At 35.7% G+C, this 19,316-nt stretch overlaps 1 protein-coding gene across 1 annotated transcript in view; it reads left to right on the top strand.

Annotated features, from left to right (window-relative positions):
• Positions 1 to 19,316, top strand: part of YTHDC2 (YTH domain containing 2) — a 33,937-nt gene that overhangs the window by 9,146 nt on the left and 5,475 nt on the right. The window contains exons 5-23 of the mRNA XM_009893810.1: positions 1,768 to 1,870; positions 3,071 to 3,227; positions 5,461 to 5,568; positions 6,627 to 6,775; positions 7,172 to 7,307; positions 7,670 to 7,796; positions 8,826 to 8,891; positions 10,751 to 10,929; positions 11,105 to 11,201; positions 11,286 to 11,373; positions 11,472 to 11,552; positions 12,459 to 12,541; positions 13,572 to 13,677; positions 13,805 to 13,924; positions 14,279 to 14,551; positions 15,062 to 15,188; positions 15,716 to 15,921; positions 16,479 to 16,674; positions 17,795 to 17,904. Of these exons, the coding sequence (XP_009892112.1) occupies positions 1,768 to 1,870; positions 3,071 to 3,227; positions 5,461 to 5,568; positions 6,627 to 6,775; positions 7,172 to 7,307; positions 7,670 to 7,796; positions 8,826 to 8,891; positions 10,751 to 10,929; positions 11,105 to 11,201; positions 11,286 to 11,373; positions 11,472 to 11,552; positions 12,459 to 12,541; positions 13,572 to 13,677; positions 13,805 to 13,924; positions 14,279 to 14,551; positions 15,062 to 15,188; positions 15,716 to 15,921; positions 16,479 to 16,674; positions 17,795 to 17,904 (2,512 nt within the window). The remainder of the gene's footprint in view (positions 1 to 1,767; positions 1,871 to 3,070; positions 3,228 to 5,460; positions 5,569 to 6,626; positions 6,776 to 7,171; positions 7,308 to 7,669; positions 7,797 to 8,825; positions 8,892 to 10,750; positions 10,930 to 11,104; positions 11,202 to 11,285; positions 11,374 to 11,471; positions 11,553 to 12,458; positions 12,542 to 13,571; positions 13,678 to 13,804; positions 13,925 to 14,278; positions 14,552 to 15,061; positions 15,189 to 15,715; positions 15,922 to 16,478; positions 16,675 to 17,794; positions 17,905 to 19,316) is intronic.

Raw genomic sequence — 19,316 nt, 5'->3', positions numbered from 1 at the left:
GTGTTACATTTGCCACCCTCCAGTCCATTGGGACCTCCCCAGTTAGCCATGACTTCGGTAAATGATGGAAAGCGGTTTGGCGAGCACGTCTACCAACTCTTTCGGCACTCTTGGGTGTAGCCCATCCGATGCCATAGACTTGTGTGCATCCAAGCAGCATAGCAGGTCACTGATCTCTTCCTCTTTAATCGTGATGCTCTCATTCTGCTTCCCCTCCCTGTGTCTAGGGAACAGCTAGTTCCACTGCTAAAGACTGACGCAAAGTAGGCATTGAGCACCTCAGCCTTTTCCTCATCCTTTGTGACAATGTTTCCCTCTGCATCCAATAAAGGAGGGAGATTTTCCCTAATCCTCCTTTTGTTGTTAATGAATATATAGAAACATTTTTTATTATCTTTAACAGCTGCAGCTAGGTTGAGCTCTAGCTGTGCTTTGGCTCTCCTTATTTTCTCCCTGCATAGCTTCACTATCTGAAGATTGTGTGTGGTTTCAGATTCTTTGAGCTGTGTAGCTGGTGGGATTTCCAGGAATGGGCAGCATGGGATAGGAGTAAGAAGATGGCAAAAGGTACAGCTGGTTATGTTGCTTATATGTATGAAGATATCACACAGCTAATGAAAATGAATGCAATTGAACAACAAAACCAAGTTAAAGAAGAATTTGAATATGTGTACAAAAGCTCACAAGGCTATTAAGGGATTAAAAGAGCTATTAAAGATGATTTGCAAATAAGGTGGATGATTAATGTGTGGAAGCACTATACTGACTGAAGAAGAACAAACTATAGTTCAGATAAGAATGGAATAATTATTGGAAACAGTGCGGAAAATCCTGCTTAAGAAGAATCAATAGATTCTCTCGAGAGAGAACAAAAGGGAGGGATGGCAGTATAACTTGGGAAAAAAAGATGGGGGATGGAGGTGTTTACAGTAACGCAGAAGTCTTATTTTTTTAAAGTTTTGTGAACTGTTAGACAACAATGTTTTCTAGAAGGCCAATGAAGAAGAGAGAGGAGTAGAGATGAGTGAAGTAAAGCATTTCCATCTTGGATGTGTTCCTTGCATTTAATATGGAGAGGATTTTTGAAAGGAGGGGTGAATTCCAAACTTGGAAAGAAAAACACATATGATAACTAGTGAGCTCATGTCTTCCAGAAAAGAACTGCAGAGTATGCTACAAAGGAACTTTTCAGTACTTAAGGTGGCAGTGTTGGAGAAAGTAGTGGCAATCATTGTTTTTACTTCCACTTGTAACTCTGCCACGGCTACTAGAATAGTTACTTTTAAAGATTTTTAAATTCTTGAAGAGGAAAATTAAAGCATTTGAAAAGGATCACGATTTCTTTGATTTTCGGTCAAGTATAGGCAAATACAAAGACTATATCCAAGCATATGGTGAAGAATTGAAACCTGTTTTTCCAAAGCACTCCACACTGAATTTTCCAGTAAATTAAACAACATAGAGATGTTCTCAAGGTTCTGTTTCACTTGCTTATTTATCTGTATAAATTTGAGTCTCACTTTGTTCATGAATCCATTGTCTGAAGTTTTGGAGCATAAGCACTAAAATTCCTTAGGAACTCACTGGGAATAGGCATAGTTTAATAACAAATAGTACACATGAATTCTTTGGTGAGAGAACTATAATCTAATTACACTTCTGGTGAGCAGCTCTTCAATCCTTTAATTTTTAGTAAGTAGTGGAAAGCTAGCATGCATTCAAATGGTGCAGAAGACTGAAGTATCTTTATGTACTGTTGTTCAATAGGGTTTCTCCAAAGACACTGTTAACATTTTGCACTAATGGCATACTACTTCGCACGCTAATGGCTGGAGACAGCGCTCTATCAACAGTGACACATGTTATTGTGGTAAGAGTCCTATTGCATGTGAGGTGGAGCAATATGTATTACTTGTTAATTGGAAGATCAGATCCTAGTTTTCTTTATTAATTTGCTGAGCACTTAGGGTGTTCTCGTTTGGTCAGAATCTGCATTAACGTTAAAGACTTTCTGAGTCTTTTTGTTTGGTTTTTTTTTTTTTTTGTGTAGAAGTATCTTATTTTAGGTTAATGCCAGTAATTAGTTTTGGAATCATGATGCAGTTGTGGAGGACAGAGCTCTATATTTTTTGGACCTTCCTTTGTCAGAAAGCAGAAAAGCCTTAGGGAGGCTTATGTAGATATGATTCAATGTGAGCATGTCAGAATTTCTTTTATCATGTACTTGTTATAGCAATACCGGGTTTGCAGTCCTTTGGTTTGCCCAGATGTTTTCAAGATAATGAATAGTCTAATTTTCAGCAAATAAGTGCGCATGTTAATGATTATGTGAATATTCCTATGGTGGAGCTTGAGAAGTCAGTGGAACCAGAATGTTAATCGCAAAATTAAGTTCTCCAGTGCTGAAGGCAGAAAAATTCATGATCATTTTATGTGCCTGCCTGTTTATCAAAATGGAAGAAAGCGTGAGAATTCATATATTCTTGACTTCAGACTAAAAATGTTGCGTTTGGGTCCCTGCTTCATAAGTTCATAAAATAAAACAGAACAGAAGAACCCACCAACAAAGATGATTGCTCTAATCAGTCATGTGCCTTAATTGATGATAAGCTTTGTGCATGACTTTGTGGATCTAAGCAGTCTAGCTTTTTTCTCACTATGTGCTATGATACACTTCTTCAAATGTTCAGCAATTGGGAAGTGAGCATTTATTATAATATTTGTAGGATTTGCGATTTGTGTCCTTATCTGGAAATTGAGATTCAAATATAAGAATTATAAAACCTTCCAAAGTTCACTTTACCCTCTGAAATCGAGGTATATGTGGCTTGTGCATTAACAGAGCGGTCTGCTCTGATATTTTTATAAAACTTTTTGAAACATTTTTTGACTTTTGGATCATTTAAAAAAAAAATCCTTACTTAAACTAGAATTAGACATTCTAAGGCATCTGTAATGTACCAAAAAATTATATATTTTAGGTTTTGAAAAAACTTCATATTTTTGAAAAGTTATAATCTTGAATCTATGATGTTTATCTGTTGTTTTTTTTTTCCCACTTTTTTTATAGGATGAAGTACATGAGAGGGATAGGTTCAGTGACTTCTTGTTAATAAAACTGAGAGATGTGTTGCAAAAACAGACTAATTTAAAACTGATTATTTCTAGTGCTGCTCTAGATGCAGATCTCTTTATTAGGTATTTTGGAAGTTGCCCAGTAATACACAGTAAGTATTTTTATAAACTGTTAAAGCTGAGTATACCTGCCCTAGGACTTACAGATCTTATTAGACTGTAGCGAGCCATTCTGAGCAAGGGAACATGATAAATACACTGAGTTACAGCAATGCTTGTTCTTCGTTTATTCATTTTTGTTGTTTTTGAACTCTTTGCACCTACTTCAGAGTAAAGTGCTTTTATCCCAGGGAGTTCTGTAAATGCAGGGATGTCCTGGCCCCCACCATGTTCAATTCAAGAAGCAGGAAAAGGTTCTTAAAGTGCTGATCTCCATGGGGATGTAAACCCTTTGATCTACAAGAGTGTATTATATATTAATTAATTCCAGTAGATTTTAGTTCTTCAGGCCTCACAAAGATTGCTGCTGGTTACTGGAAAAAACCCAGATAACTGCACCTGGTCACTTCAGAAATACAGGCCTAGGCAAATTGGGTTTTCATGATTATTTTAAAGTAAATTATTAGCTGTTAATCTAGGTAAACATTGAGAAAAGACATGGCAATGTATGTTAATTTCTGTGCAGGCTCAGTAATCTGCAGTTAGATTACATTCAAATGCCAAGAAATGTTGTTTTTATTATTGCTGGATTAATTTCATTTGGCTGATCTTTAGTAGAGGTAAAAGATAGATGTGTGGGAGATGCTTTTTTTTATATTTTTTAATTCACACTCTTGGCTTGCAAGTTTTCTGCATGGGTGACCTCTGCCGGCACCTTGCAGTCCTCTTCCTTTTTCAACAATGATGCCTGAGAATAACGTGTTTTGAAAAGAAGCTTTTAAGAGAAACGCTTTGTTTTCAAAACAATCAAGGACAATTGATGTCAGCCTTTTTCTAAGAGGATCCACAGTCCCAGGACATGGGTGGGATCACTTCCTTAATAATCCTCTCTACAAATCATTGGCTTATTTTAGTTATTGTTCCTGAAAAATAAATCTATTTTTCTTACAGATAGACACGTTTGTTTTTAGTTCCCAGTTCTGAATTTCTGCCTAGTTAAAATAAGACTTGCAACTTGTTGGAGACGGGAATCTGGAAACTACATGATTTCAGTCTTTTCCAATTTTTTTTTTTATTTATTTTGTAGGGGAAACCTAAGTTATAATTGTTGTGTGGCTTTCCAGTTTACTCTTCTTGTAGCTTCTTGTTCACTTAGATCAATATGTTTATTCAGGAAATTCTGATTACAATCTCTCCGGTTTACCTTAGTGGTTATACTGTTACCACATACAAGTCTTCACAGGCTAATCAACGTCGAAAAGACAATTTCCTTTTTCCATTTTTAAGAATACAAGAATTAAAAGAGGGTTTAGATACTTTGTCTGTTCATGTCACGAAAAAGATCTGATCCTCCCTCAACAGTATAGCTGTCAAAATCCTGGCCGCAGAAACCAACATTCTGTAGTTGTGGGTTCCTGTAGTACATGGAATTCGTAACCAATGTTGGAAGACTTCCTTCATGACCACTTCTAAAAGTATGTGAATTGTAGATTGTTCTTTCTAAAGAAGAGAAAGGTGATTTAACGTCAGCTATGGTAAATGTCTGCTAAGAGACCAGAAATTAAAATCTAGATACTTCACTTCTTCATGTGAAAAAGAACCTTTAATGTCCATGAAGTCTAGGAAACAGTGATATTGAAAAAGAGATCAGAGTAAATTGTTAGGAGATAAAGACCATTTGGAATGTCTCATTTATCAGGAAATATTCGGTAAAGAAATTCAATTTTGGTGGAAGTGATTGAGAAAATTGAGAGAAAAAAGGTAGTTTAATACAAAGGTGTCAGTCCGCTCGTAGGATGTTGCGCTAAAGCTGTATCAATTGCTGTTACATTTTGTAATGCAGGTGGCATTTTTACACAGTGAATTCTTTTCTGTAACCTTCAGCAAATTGGGTCTTTTTTCCCCTCATTTTTATAAAATCGCAATGAATAAGTTACAATCACGTGTATCTCTTACTGTAACACTTAAATAAAATGGAAGAGGTTAATGAGAAACAAGCTGGCATTTCCCTTTTGAAACACTGTTTTTATTTGCGGCCCCGTAATCTTAAGAAAATAAACTCCAGTGAAGATAACTCTTACAAGATTTTTCAAGGAAAGTAATAATATCTTAAATCAGGCCCTAATGATTTTTAATTAACTTCTTGTGTCTACAAAATTTTTTAAATGAAGATTATGAGTGAAGTTAGACATTATCTAATATTTTATGAATTATTTATACTTTCAGTACAAGGAAGACCTTTTGAAGTTAAAGAGATGTTTTTGGAGGACATTTTACGAAGCACTGGGTATACAAACAAAGAGATGGTAAAGTACAAAAAAGAGAAACAGCGAGGTTGGTGGACTTCTTAATTGTTAGGATTGGCAATAAGTCTCATGGATTGGTTGAACAACTAAATAGGATGACTGTTAAAATTCTGAAGTCAGAATATTAAATGAGACATCCTTAGATGATAGCGAGTATCTTTAAGCTCTGTATTGACATTATTTAAGTAGATTATGTAACTTTGAAACAAGTATTTTCACTGTTTTTCAATGGTTGCATTCTTTTTGCCTTCAGTTGACAAATATTGTATTTTTCCAAATTATTATGGAGTAGAATTGCATGTAACTGGGGGCTTTGCCCACAGAAAAACTGCAGAAGCAGAACATATGTTCTGACTTTAGGCTGCAAATTAAGGTGCAGCCATTAAAGAGGGCAGGATTTTGTACATCTTGCACAGAAGTGGTTCCTATTTGTAGCATTTTCACTGCCTTCTTTAGACATGGATATATTTTATATATATAGCCCAGAAGTATTAACATGCTTGAACTTAATACAGTTATTTTTCAGTTGATGAAGTGGATGTATTATTTGAGAAGTTTTCCTGACAACTGAAAGTAATGATCCTAGAGTGTATTTAAAAAAAAAAAAAAAAAGAAAAAAAGAAAAGGCAAACCCCAAAGCTATAACATATAGTCCGAAGTCCAGTATATTTATTGTGGTGCTCAGCTCTCATCACTGTAGATAGAAAAGTTCAGCTAAGACACTGGTGTCTTCTACTGTTTCTTCTACTTGTACACAAAAATTAGTTGTTACATACAGGAGCTATATCACTTCTCTTTGGTATTTCACTTCTGGAGAAAGATTTGGACTGAGAATTGTTTAGAAAATACTTACTCACGAAGTTCATTTGAATGTAGTAAGTTGAGACACTGGAGACTTAGGGGGCCTAAGCGCCCAAATGGGTGCCCTTCATTGTGGAACTTATTGGACTGGAAACAGCATTCTAAATTAAATAAAATAGATTGAATAGATAAAACTTAGTGATTTGACAGAACTATTTTTTGTAGCTGAAAACAATGGATAATTAAGATGACTGTAAAACTTTTTAAATACTCTATGCATTCTAGAAGAGAAACAGCAAAGCACTCTTACTGAGTGGTGTTCTGCTCAAGAAAATAATAGCAAACTGGAATCTCAGAAGCAAAGGTCTGTCCCAAGTGCAACTGAAGAGGATAATGTGTTGGATGATGGTGGTGACACAGTATTTAATCAACTGGTAAGTTTTTCCTTTTGTTGGAAGAGATGTTTAATTCTGCATTATATTATTACTATTACTTAAAACTGTTTTCTAAAGATATTATTCCTGTATAGTTTCTAGAAGGATATTAACGTATTTTAAAATATTTTTTCTTGTTGTTGTTAGCATGAACTGCTCTAGCTAAAATGTGCTTTTCAGTTATGATGGTTGTATGTAACTTTTGTTTAGATCAAATGATTGGACTGCCATTGTTTAAAGTACTTGCATATGATACAATAAATGCTTTATCTGATATCTGAATGCTGTATTCTGGTTTTTCCTTGGAAAACTAACTGTTCAAATTCTTTGTGTCTGATGTGAGAATAAAGACTTTTTGAAGAGATTCATCTTTCAATACTGTTTTTTTTTCTTCAGACTGAAAAAGATGCAAATTGCCTTGAACCGTGGCTAATAAAAGAAATGGATTCTTGTCTTTCTGACATCTGGTTGCATAAAGATATTGATTCCTTTGCTCAGGTGTTCCATCTCATTTTAACTGAAAATGTCAGTGGTAAGATTCTCATCTTATTACTGAAGAAAAAAACAAACACAAAATGATTTGAATTTCTGTGGCTACTTTATCTCCAAGTTCAAATGTTATTACCTTTGAATTCTGATGCCTATTGAAAAAATGAATAGGGTTACCAGAATCGACAAGTTTTGTAGTTATTAATTATTTGATACTTGTTTTGAAGTATTGACAGATAGTATATGTTTCTAAAATAGTGTTAAATTCACATGAACTGACTGATGGGATGAAGTGAGGAAACAAATTCTCTTTCGGCTGGGTTTTGAAAATCGTATTCATACTACATTTAGATGAAAAAATAACGTTTGTATTGGTTTTGCTGATTATTTTTTTTTACTTCTCAGTTGATTATAGGCACAGTGAAACCAGTGCAACTGCACTAATGATTGCTTCAGGGAGAGGCTTTCTGAGTCAAGTGGAACAACTGATCAGTATGGGAGCAAATATCCACTGCAAATCATCCAATGGCTGGTAAAAACACACAGAAAGAGATTTATTTCTCAATATAAAAATGAGAAGGAAATTTCTATAACATCTAAACTAATTTATCAGACAACTGGATGCGCTAATAGGTTTTGGCAGTCTAAACAATTTATAAATTCTGTTCATCGTGTTGTTTTCTGTAAATTCTAAATAGGGTTCTTAATTAAACGGTCTCAAATATGGATATACACTGTTGCTTTCAATGAGCCTGATTTAACACTCTGTTTAGAAGAAAAATCGGAATCTTTCTCACTGGGTTGATTGAATTAGACCCAAAATCTTTGGCGATTCTTATTTTAAGAGAGCAATCTATATTGAATTTAAAAAGTGTATTGCAGGTGCAAAGTTCTTTGCTGTGTTATATGTGTAACTATGTTGTATCATGTAAAAATATTTGTGAATCTATAAAAATTCAGATTTTTGTGGCCATGAATTGCGTCTTCATATAAACAGGGAACTATAGTAAACAATTGTAATATGGAAAGATAATAATTAGGGTTCCAGGGGTCTCATATTTGCTACTACCACTTGAAAAACTTGCGAAAGAATGTGGTTTAAAAGGAAAACAGTGTGAACTGCATTGTGAGGACTGCAACTTCCTTAAGCCTTCAAAAAGCCCAATGTTTTCACACATTTAGGAGAAAAATGGTGTGACTTAAATGGGTGATTTAAAGGAGGTAGTAAAGGGTACTGCAAAAAGGCATGCAGTGTGTGGTTTTTGAAGGAATGGTACATTCTTCCTCCTCATTTCCTTCTACGTGTTTGCATGTGCTTCTGTGTAAAACTAGAGTTCTTTCTTGCTGAAGAATTGCAGTTATCTAAAAATCATGTGACTATTACACCTGTCTATGAACTTTAAAATGGGAAGTTGCAGATCCAGCAATAGTGATACTGATTAAATAGTAATGCAGAAATTGATAGACAAATGCAGTGTCAGTTGTCTCCTCACGTGATGTGCTATTGATGTGTGTCTTTTTAAGTGAGAAATTATTAAAGATTTTTATGCAATTCTTTCAGGATGGCTTTGGACTGGGCTAAGCGCTTTGGACAGACAGAGGTTGTTGACTTGTTGGAGTCCTACAGGTAAGCTATAACTACTTTGCAGAAACACTTGTATAACATGGTGAAGGGGAGCTTGTTTTGTTTTCTTTTTATCAGAGCAGTTTTTAGCTTTTTGTGCTTTAAAATATGGCCTAAATAGCATGATTTATTTGAGAATAGGAATATTTTGAAAACGTGGTTATTTAAAAAAAAGTTCATTTGTATTCAGTACCATAGCGATTATGTTTGCACAACTCCTACTATAAATATAGTTCTAGTGGTGTAGAGCTTCTTTTATATTATTAGCATTTATCATCTTGATTTGGACATTCCTATCATGATTATATGATTATATATCTAGGTGGGATGTGATTATAGTAACTTAAACTAGATGATCGTTGTAGGTTCTGAAACAGAACTGTTCTGTTCTATTCTACTGTATTCTGTTCTAAACAAATATGCAGAGGAGATTCTGATTCTATATGATGCACCACTTTAATTTCAGATACTTACTTTGGAAAAAAATTTACGGTGTGTTTTTATCTGTATATTGTTGATACGTGACAGTCATATTAAAGAAACGGTTAACAGCAGTCGACACGCTGGAGGGAAGGGATGCCATCCAGAGGGACCTGGACAGGCTTGAGAGGTGGGCCTGTGCCCTGCTGAATTTTTGTCACTACTTTGTCTCCTTAAAATCACTGTGGGCTCAACACTCCTCTGTTTATATTTAACGTATTTATGTTACAAGGTTAAATATAGTTTTGCTATATCCTGCAAAATTAAAATGTGTGAAAGTGTAATTATAACATTAATGCTAGTCCCTTAAAAGGAAACACCATGCACTTGCAGAACAGTGATTGGTAGAATTCAAGGAAATTCTACCTCTACTCTGCTCTCGTGAGACCCCACCTGGAATATTGCATCCAGCTCTGGAGCCCTCAACAGAAGAAGGACATAGACCTGCTGGAGCGGGTCCAGAGGAGGGTCACAAAGATGACCGGAGAGCTGGAGCACCTCTCCTATGAGGAGAGGCTGAGAGAGTTGGAGTTGTTCAGCCTGAAGAAGAGAAGGCTCCGGGGATACCTTACAGTAGCCGTCCAGTGCTTAAAGTGAGCCCACAGGAAAGACTTTTTACAAGGGCGTGTAGTGATAGGATGAGGGGTCATGGCTTCAAACTGGAAGAGGGTAGACTTAAAATAGCTATTAGGAAAGTTTTTCCCTCTGAGGTTGGTGAAGCACTGGAACAAATTTCCCAGGGAAGTTGTGGAGGCCCCATCCCTTGAGGTGTTCAAGGCCAGGCTGGATGGGGCTTTGAGCAACCTGGTCTAGAGGGAGGTGTCTCTGCCTATGGCAGTGGGGTTGGAACTCAATGATCTTCAAGGTCCCTTCCAACCTGTGAAACGTTAAATGAGTAATATGTACACTAGGCCATTCAAGAATTGCTTTTTGATTAACTTACAGTTATCATAGATTAATTACAGTTTTGTAGAGACCTGTATTATAATTTCTCTTGGTGTCATTTCTGTTAGTGTAGTACCTGCTTAACTGCTAAGGTAAGGAAGTTTTTTGAAAAAACATTTCTTTTCAATATTTTTCCTTTGACAGATAAACAAATGGTGTCTTTATACTTCAAGTTCTGTCACATTTGCTTATGGTTGTGTTTCAATGACTATAATAAATGTGAAGTTAATGCTAAAAATTGAAGTTGCGTGCTTTGCTGTGTTAATACTTAAATCGGTGAACAGTAATAGTATCGTGGAGATGCTGTTCTGCTACACTTTAAAATTAAAATTCAAGATGAATAGTCTTGTTGGTCTTGATCTAAATTTGAGTTGATGGCTGAATGCAAACCCTGAGCAAACAACCTTGACTCTGGCCTGTGTGTTTGTATATTTTAGTGCTTCAGTGGAATTTGGAATTCTGGATGAAAGTTCCCTGGTCCAAACAAGCGATAGTGACCTTAGTGCAGAGGACAGAGAACTGTTAAATGCTTATCATCACAGTTTTGATGACGAAAAGGTGGATCTGGACCTGATTATGCACTTACTTTATAACATCTGTCATAATTTTGATGCTGGTAGGTATATATACACACTGCAAAGAACTTGCTGTGGGATTCAGCTTCTGATGGGTTGTGCTCTTTTTTCAGTAACACCTAGTAGGTAAAACCATCCAAATGCTAGTATAGACAGCACTGACAGATATTTGAAGTGAAATTTCTGTTTAACCCTGCAAACCAACTTCTGTTTTAGGAGCGATTTTAATATTTCTTCCTGGATATGATGAGATAGTTAGCCTGAAGGACCGTATTCTTTTTGATGACAAGAGATTTGCTGATAATGCTCACAGGTAAAACGTCTAGTTTCTATGATTGTCTTGAGTTTTTATTGTTTATTTTAAAGATCCTTAAAAGTGCTCTTTGTCTTGTGTTAGATACCAAGTTTTCATGCTTCATTCAAATATGCAAACTTTGGATCAGAAGAAGGTGCTTAAAAGTCCACCTCCTGGCGTCCGCAAAATAGCAAGTATCAGAGGACTTCTTCAGATATTATGTTGATCTATTTTGTCTGTGCTTTTACAGTTACTATAGTTTTTTTGTTTTGTTGTTTTTAATTGCAGATTCTTTCTACTAATATTGCAGAAACCAGCATAACAGTCAATGATGTTGTATTTGTTATTGACTCAGGCAAGATGAAAGAGGTACGATTGGTTTAAACTTTCCTTGGACAGTAAACTTCCTAGTGTTATTTTAAAACACGTAATAAATTTTGGGTTTTACAGTAAATTGAGAGCTAGTGCATGTCAAGCAACAAAACCTCAGTGAGAAGTTTTGACATCCATTTGTTTTATGACAAATACTGCTATTTAAAAACCCTGTAAAAGCTATTGCAGGTTTATATATTGATATATTAATATATCTCTATATGTATATTTTAAAATTAGTATTTCTGTTTAATTTTTAAAACAAGTCCGTCAGTTTATATCGCTGTCTTCCTGAGACTTAGACAACACTGGGAGTTCCCTTTATCCTACTATTGTGTCTAGCCGATGTCTAATCCCTTAAGTTTTTAAACATTGTTTTTGATGTGTTGAATGCCCATTCCCTAATTACTTGTTCAAGAAAAATAAGATAATGAGGCAATTTAAGGCCTAGCTTAGACAATAAAATCAGATTTCATAGGAGGTGCACACACCAAATTTCTGAAGTTCTCGTGGTAATACATTTTTTTTGGTAATTTTGCATCAAATATAGGAAAATAAGGACATAATTTCTAAGTGAGGCAAAGAGGAAAACTTCACTGCACATAATAACATATTTTTGCTTGGTTTGTGATACCACAAAACAAAATCCATGTCTTTTATTTATTTACAATTACCTATTGACTAGGAAACTAATTTAGAAAACTGTATGGCGTAAAGATATTGCAAAGGACATAGCATAAATTCACTTGAAACTAAGTACTTTAGAGCATATGTTTGTGGCAGAAGCTGCTGGTGCTTATTATTATTTTTTTTAGAGAACTCCTGTTGATCTAAATCATTAATAGCTTTTATTTCATGTATCCTATTCAGTCTTGTTTTGTGTTCCTTGCTTTGCTTTTATAGAAGTCTTTTGATGCACTGAGTTGTGTTACAATGCTAAAAATGGTGTGGATTTCAAAAGCCAGTGCTATCCAGAGAAAAGGCAGGTAATAAATGCTTCATACTGAATTTTATTTTGCAAATATACACTGTCCTGTATGTTAAGGATAAAGTACACCACATAATAGCAGCCACACTGTGTCATGTTACTAGCCTAGTCCAGTAGCATTTTGGGCAATGGCCAATGCTAATTCTCTGCAGAAGAGTAAGGGTCAGCATCTGTTTCCCTGGAGTCATTTCCCAAGTCGTAGAAAAGTGATACTCAGGAGTTTCCCAAAGCTTACATTAGGTCTAGGTTGTTTCCCCCCATGAACTTGTTCTCCTTCCGCTTTCTCCCACGTAGCACCAGCAGCCACAGTGTCTGGTAAGGTGTTTCACAACTGATCTGTGGGCAAAGGGCTGCCTATTGCTAGTTTTTAATTGACGCCCCTTCAGTCCTGTATTAGATAAGACATTGAGCAGTTATTCCTTATTCATCTTCTCCAAACAGGCCTTTATCATACTCTTCTCAACACTGGGTGAGGTCTACAAGGATATGTAGCAACAAATGCCTATGTTTGGTGATAGGGTATTGGCATTAACCTTCAGGAATTTAAGTGCGTATGTGAGCATTTGCTGTCTCTGTCCCCTCACTCACAAGTTGTTTGGTCTTCATTCTACCTTTTACTCCCTGAGTAATTTCCAACTGTTTGAGGAATGTGAAGAGGAAGAAAAGAAGTTATGATTTATATTCCTTAGAGCAAAGGGCAGTTGAGACTGGGTTTGATTTTAGGTTAGCAAAAAACCCATATCACTTTATTTTTAGATAGGCCTTATTTTTGTTTCTCCAGATCTTTCAGTGTTGGGGTAAAATTATAATAAAAAATTTCCATACTATCAAAAATAATCCATGTACTGGAAAATTCCCCCCTCATGTGTGGGACTTAAACTTAATGACAAAATTATCTTTTTCTTAGATCTGCTTCTACATTTCCATTCTCAGTTTGTGTGTGTGTGTGTTGGTTTTTAATTTTTTTTTTAATTTTATTTTTAAAAGCAATTCTAATTTTCAACAATTTCCTGTATTTTATTTTCAAGGGCTGGGCGCTGTCAGCCTGGAGTCTGTTTTCGTCTCTTCAGCAGGCTGCGATTTCAGAATATGTTGGAATTTCAGACTCCAGAACTTCTACGAATGCCACTTCAGGTGCACATTCAGTTAGAAACTATAACTTTTAAGAAATGTGTTATCATCAAACCATACTATTACTCAAAAAAAAGCGTTGGATTTTTTTCCCCCATCTTAACAATCTTTTTTGCTTTTTAACTTGCAGGAGCTTTGTTTACACACAAAACTTCTGGCTCCAATTAGTTGTTCAATCGTCGACTTTCTAACGAAAGCTCCTGATCCTCCACCAGCTTTAATTGTGAGAAATGCTGTGCAAATGCTTAAGGTCAGTAGAGGAATATATTTAGATGGAAATTGTATTTGATTCTACATTTGTGGTGTGGCAACATATCTTACCGAGTTTAGTTTGTACTGAGGCTGGTGTTTAGTTACTTATGGATGCTTTGAGTTTTTGTGCATTGTCTATTTTCATTTTGTGTGTGTGCAAGTATGTTTCCATGTTGATGGAGCAGAGTGCTTAAAAATGTTTTCTCAAACTCTTAAGAGTTTGACTTGCTTTCTTAATGTTTGTGAACAAGTCTAGTGAATGTCCAGTATTCGCATCCTTTCTGCTTTTCTATAAATTAACTTTGTCCACTTTCCCCTTCTTTCCCTTTTTTAATTTTTATTTTTTTTAAAGACAATAGATGCCATGGACCCTTGGGAAGATCTCACTGAACTTGGCTATCATCTCACTGAATTACCAGTAGAACCACACCTTGGTAAAATGGTGTTGTGTGCTGTTGTTTTGAAGTGCCTGGATCCTGTTCTTACTATTGCTTCTACTCTTGCATATCGAGACCCTTTTGTCCTACCTGCACTGGCCTCTCAAAAGCGTGCAGCCATGTTGTGTAGAAAACGTTTTACTGCAGGAACATTTAGTGACCATATGGCGCTTCTCAGGGCTTTCCAGGTATTATTTCATCTTCAGAATGAGTACTGATCACAATAGATCACGTATCAAAGTAAATGATGTACCAATCAAGTTGGATGTAGAATGATAAGGCTGTGATTAAGTCCTTAGAGAAGAAAATTTATTTTTGCCAAGTGGCTTTCCTGTATATTGAGCTTATAAATTTGTGAGGGAACACTTTTTTTATATATTTTCAAACCTGGTTAAATTCTGAGCCTTACAACAGGATGCCACTTTATGTCCTGCTCACTAATAACTTAAAATAATGGTCTTGATATAATGATCTTATAATAATGTAACATAAGGATCACTATGTTAATTTAGGGAATGGGTAAAGAGAATCTAGTACTTAACCAGAAAAAAAAATCTGGTTTGATACATTTCTTTTCTTTCAGAATGGTTTTCCCCTTCATTTTATTGACGTAGATGTAATTTTTTTTTTTAAAAGTGCATTTTAAAAATTTTGGCTAATCAAATTAATAGGAAAATGTGAAAAAATTTTCTTTACAGGCGTGGCAGAAGGCACGCAGTGATGGCTGGGAGAGATCCTTCTGTGAGAAGAACTTTCTGTCTCAAGCCACGATGGAAATCATCATAGGAATGAGAACACAGTTGCTTGGCCAGCTTAGAGCCTCAGGTAAATAGCTCAGAAAAAAATTGTAACAGTTTTGGAGTCAAGTGTGCACCTAGTACAAGTATATAGAAGTTGTAAGAAGAATAGTGTGCAATGATATAATTTTCCTTCCTTAATTTGAAACTGACCAGTACACATTCATGCTGGGCATGGTGCAGATGCCAGAGTGAGTAAGAGTGGCTGACTGGAGAACAGCTGATCTAACTGAAAGTGCCCTGATTGTTTCACATGCCAATGGCTTTCAGTGTGAGATATATTCCCTTGGATTTTTATATTCTAATAAATTATTTCCATAGGATATGTCTTTATGTTGTAAAAAGTGATTCTAGTCTATGTTAATACAAAGCCCCTTATCAAGGATTTCAGGATAATGGTTTCTTCTTGGTGCTGTTAAGGTTGGCAGTGGTGGAAAAATGCAACAAATTGTAGTTTATTTCACTTTTTCTTCAAATTCCTTTTGAGAAGCAAAAAAAAAAATAGATCTTAGATGCAATGAGATATAATGCATTTTTGTCCTCTTCTTTCTTGAGGTTTTGTGAGAGCCAGAGGAGGAGCTGATATTAGAGATGTTAATACTAACTCTGAAAACTGGGCCATAGTCAAAGCTGCCTTAGTGGCAGGGATGTATCCCAATCTAGTGCATGTAGACAGAGAAAGCCTGGTTTTGACTGGACCAAAGGAGAAGAAAGTGCGATTTCATCCTACCTCTGTTCTTAGTCACCCTCAGTATAAAAAGGTAAAATCACTTTGAATTTATAGTTCACAAAAAAGAGCACTGTACTTTATCAAACGTTTTAGAAACGTCTCTTCATAGTTGTCAGTACTTTAAAAGTGGCATGTATATTAAACACTAAATTTTTAGAAAATACTTTTCCTGGGAGTTGATAAAACAGAGAATTGGAGTTGGTTTATTTTTCCAATATTATTTCATCAATACTTACTTCAGTTAGTCCTTCTTCCAGATGGAATGAGACAGAATGGTAAAAAAAAACTAGTTAGGGAACAGTTTTAAAGATGTAACAATGCCTGCTCATAATAGCAGGAAGAAATTCTGCTTTGAAACAGATTTTTTTTAAGTTTCTTTTCTAATGCAGAATGCTTTATTTCAAGGTGGTAAGATAATTTATGAGTCTGGTTGAATTCTCTCTCGCTTTTTTATTTGTGTGTATAAGTTTATGTGTCTATAAATATTTATGTATTTATTTCTACACATATAAAATAAGAAATACGTTAGCTTTTATTTTAATTGCAAATAGAGAGTAAAATAGCCTTGTCTTATTTGCTCTTGCACAGATTCCGCCAGCAAATGGGCAAGCTGCAGCTGTTCAGGCCCTCCCTACGGACTGGCTTATATATGATGAAATGACGAGAGCTCACAGGATAGCAAATATCAGATGCTGTTCTGTTGTGACACCTGTCACTGTATTACTCTTCTGTGGACCAGCTAGGTTACCAAGTAATGCTTTGCAGGAACCTTCATCCTTTCAAGGTATAGTGGGGGTTTGAATTTTGAATGTTTCCAGTGGTGTACACTAGTATGTGACATGAAAGGCTTATTTTTCAAGAATATTTGATGCATATATTGGCTAATTCTTAAAATGACAGGGCTGCAGTTCCTGGAGCTGTTCAAGAATAGTTTATAGACTCTGTAATAAATGTCTCAGTCCTGTGAATCCTTGTAGATTCATATCTGTAAAGTACACTTACATAGTTCTGAAGTCACAGAAATTACAGTATAGTTTATAATGAAATAAAAAATATCTAATAATGGTACTAATGCTGAAAGGTGTAGTATGTATGTGTTGGCTACAGTCGAGTGTATATTATACTTTAAACGAGATTATTCAAACTGAATAATAATTTACAGACTATCAATATGGCAAGTGAGCGTATTGCTTCCAGCTGAAACAAGCATTTTAAACATTATTTTCTACTGATACATTTTAATGACAATTAGCTATACTATTATCAAGAAGTATTAGGGAGTTTATAAATATTTCCTTTATTTTTTATTTAAATGGAGTGCTGTAGGAATAGAAGCAAAAATAATCTATCCTGCTGCCAGTTCTCTAGAAATACTAGTTTGAATCAAAGTAAGGCTCCAAGTTATTTTTGAAGCTTTCCTGTCTTGCTTTTAAAGTGTTACCCTTAAAATAGTGTTTATGCTGATTGAATTGCACTTATAAAAATCAGAATCGTACTTAACAGCCGTATGTATATGTACTTTTTGTTTTCTCAAGGAGTCTTTAAATCTGCTGTTTTACTAGGAAATAAAGCATAGAGCAATGTGTAGGTTTGCAAACAGCTTCAGGCAAAAGTTTGGTAATGGTTTGTTAGTATTTATGGAGGTACATGAGTGAGTCAGCTCCCATCAATAGAAGTGCTTACATAGCAGGGCCCTCAGCAGGTCTGGATACTTGAGTTCTGCTAACTGAAGCAAAAATGTTTCGCTGGGGCGCATTTCCAGAAAATAAAAAGTGATTTTACGAATGTTTACATTTTAAAATAAAATTTAGAAGGCAAATGGGTTTATTTCTGGTGATACAGTAGTGTTGTATGTAAGTGGAAATAATATAGAAATGTTAATGCACCTTTTATATTTAATTCAGGGGATGGGGTATCTAATGATGACAGTGATAGTGAGATGGAGGACGAAACAACTGCAAATTTGGCATTACTGAAGCTAGATGAATGGCTCCATCTCAAACTGGACCCTGAAGTAAGTAATGAAGTAATGTATCACTTCAGTGCTTGTATCGTGCAGAAGGATATTTGTGTCATATTTTCCTAAAAAGATTTCTGAAACGTTTGGGTAACCAAGAATTTTCTGTAAGAATAGCTGTTACAGTCCATTTGTGTCTCTCAAATTTACAGGACAATGTACTCAGAGTATTATTTCATGAGCTCATTAAGAAATAAAGCAAACGAACAGGGCTCAATCCCCTTTCACCCAGAGTTTGACAGAGTATCACCTGAATTCACTTACTAACTATTCAGGTCACAAGGTTTCATAACTTATAACCTGTACCTCTTAATTCGTATATCTGTGAGCAAAAAGAATTAGTTACCTAGCCAACAGTGAGACTGCTTATCCTTCCTTTTCCGTCACAGTGCGGGGCGTCCCCTGTATCACACCGGGAAGCGGGAAAACCTCAGCAGTTCACCTGCTGCTGGATCTGCTTCAAAAGCTTTTTGGGTCAGCTGATGTTTTATACCTTCCAGCTTGGAGGTTTGCTCTGTACCATTTCCATAAGTTAGCATATTATGATGAAACTGCCAGACAAAAGATAATGGCTTCAGGAAACAGCAAGTTGCAGATTATAGTGGCCCTCTAGCTCTTTCTGGCCACCTGTCCTGCCTATGTGCTGCTCTTGCTTTGACCTGGTGCTGCTCCCAGCACACATCAAGCCTTAGCATGAGCTGGGTTAACCAAACTCTGAGCAGTAGTTGAGTAAACAGTCACAATAGCATATTGTGTATTTCCTCCTCTGAGAGGATGACTAAAGTGTGATTAAAATGGAGCCCTTGAAGCTGGAGTTGCTGAAAGAAAGTTGCTGTGAGATTTTGGAAAAAGCAAAAAAAAACCCTTTTGAAGATGGGAGTCTTCAGGTCATTGAGAAGCTCTGGCTGTTGTAGGAGGTAGGGGAGTTTATGGGTTATGAAACACTTGGACTTACCAGATCTAATAATAATACTGTCTCTTGTAGAGAAGTTCAAAAGTGTGATTTTTTTAAGAAATGGAAGCATTTCTCGTAACACAGAAATTGAACTAGTCTTTTAAACTCAGTAATCTCATTTGAGCAGAAGCCTGCATAAGAAAAACATGTCACTTAGAGCTCTTTTCCCTCAGTTATGAAGGAAGAGTGCATGAAAACAGACTGAAATGTGAGGAAGGGCATAAAGGATTTATGGATCTTTTTTAAAAAGATAAAATTTTGAAGTAAAAAATAAAAAATCCCAGGGATTTACAGTGTAGGTTTAGTGTAGAGCTAAATGAAATAAAATGTTCTAAAAATGATCTTGCACCCAAGGAAAGAAAAGATAACAGCTTAGTTTAAATGTGCGTGTTTCTACCCCTCCCTGGCACTTCAGTCTTGCCTTTCAGTTTGGACGCTGTTCATTGTAGAATGC

The sequence above is a fragment of the Charadrius vociferus genome, unplaced genomic scaffold (assembly GCF_000708025.1).
Source record: "Charadrius vociferus isolate BGI_N301 unplaced genomic scaffold, ASM70802v2 scaffold158, whole genome shotgun sequence".
Classification (NCBI taxonomy): domain Eukaryota; kingdom Metazoa; phylum Chordata; class Aves; order Charadriiformes; family Charadriidae; genus Charadrius; species Charadrius vociferus.
Note: the sequence above shows the minus strand (reverse complement) of the source record. Positions and strands in the feature narration are given on the sequence as shown.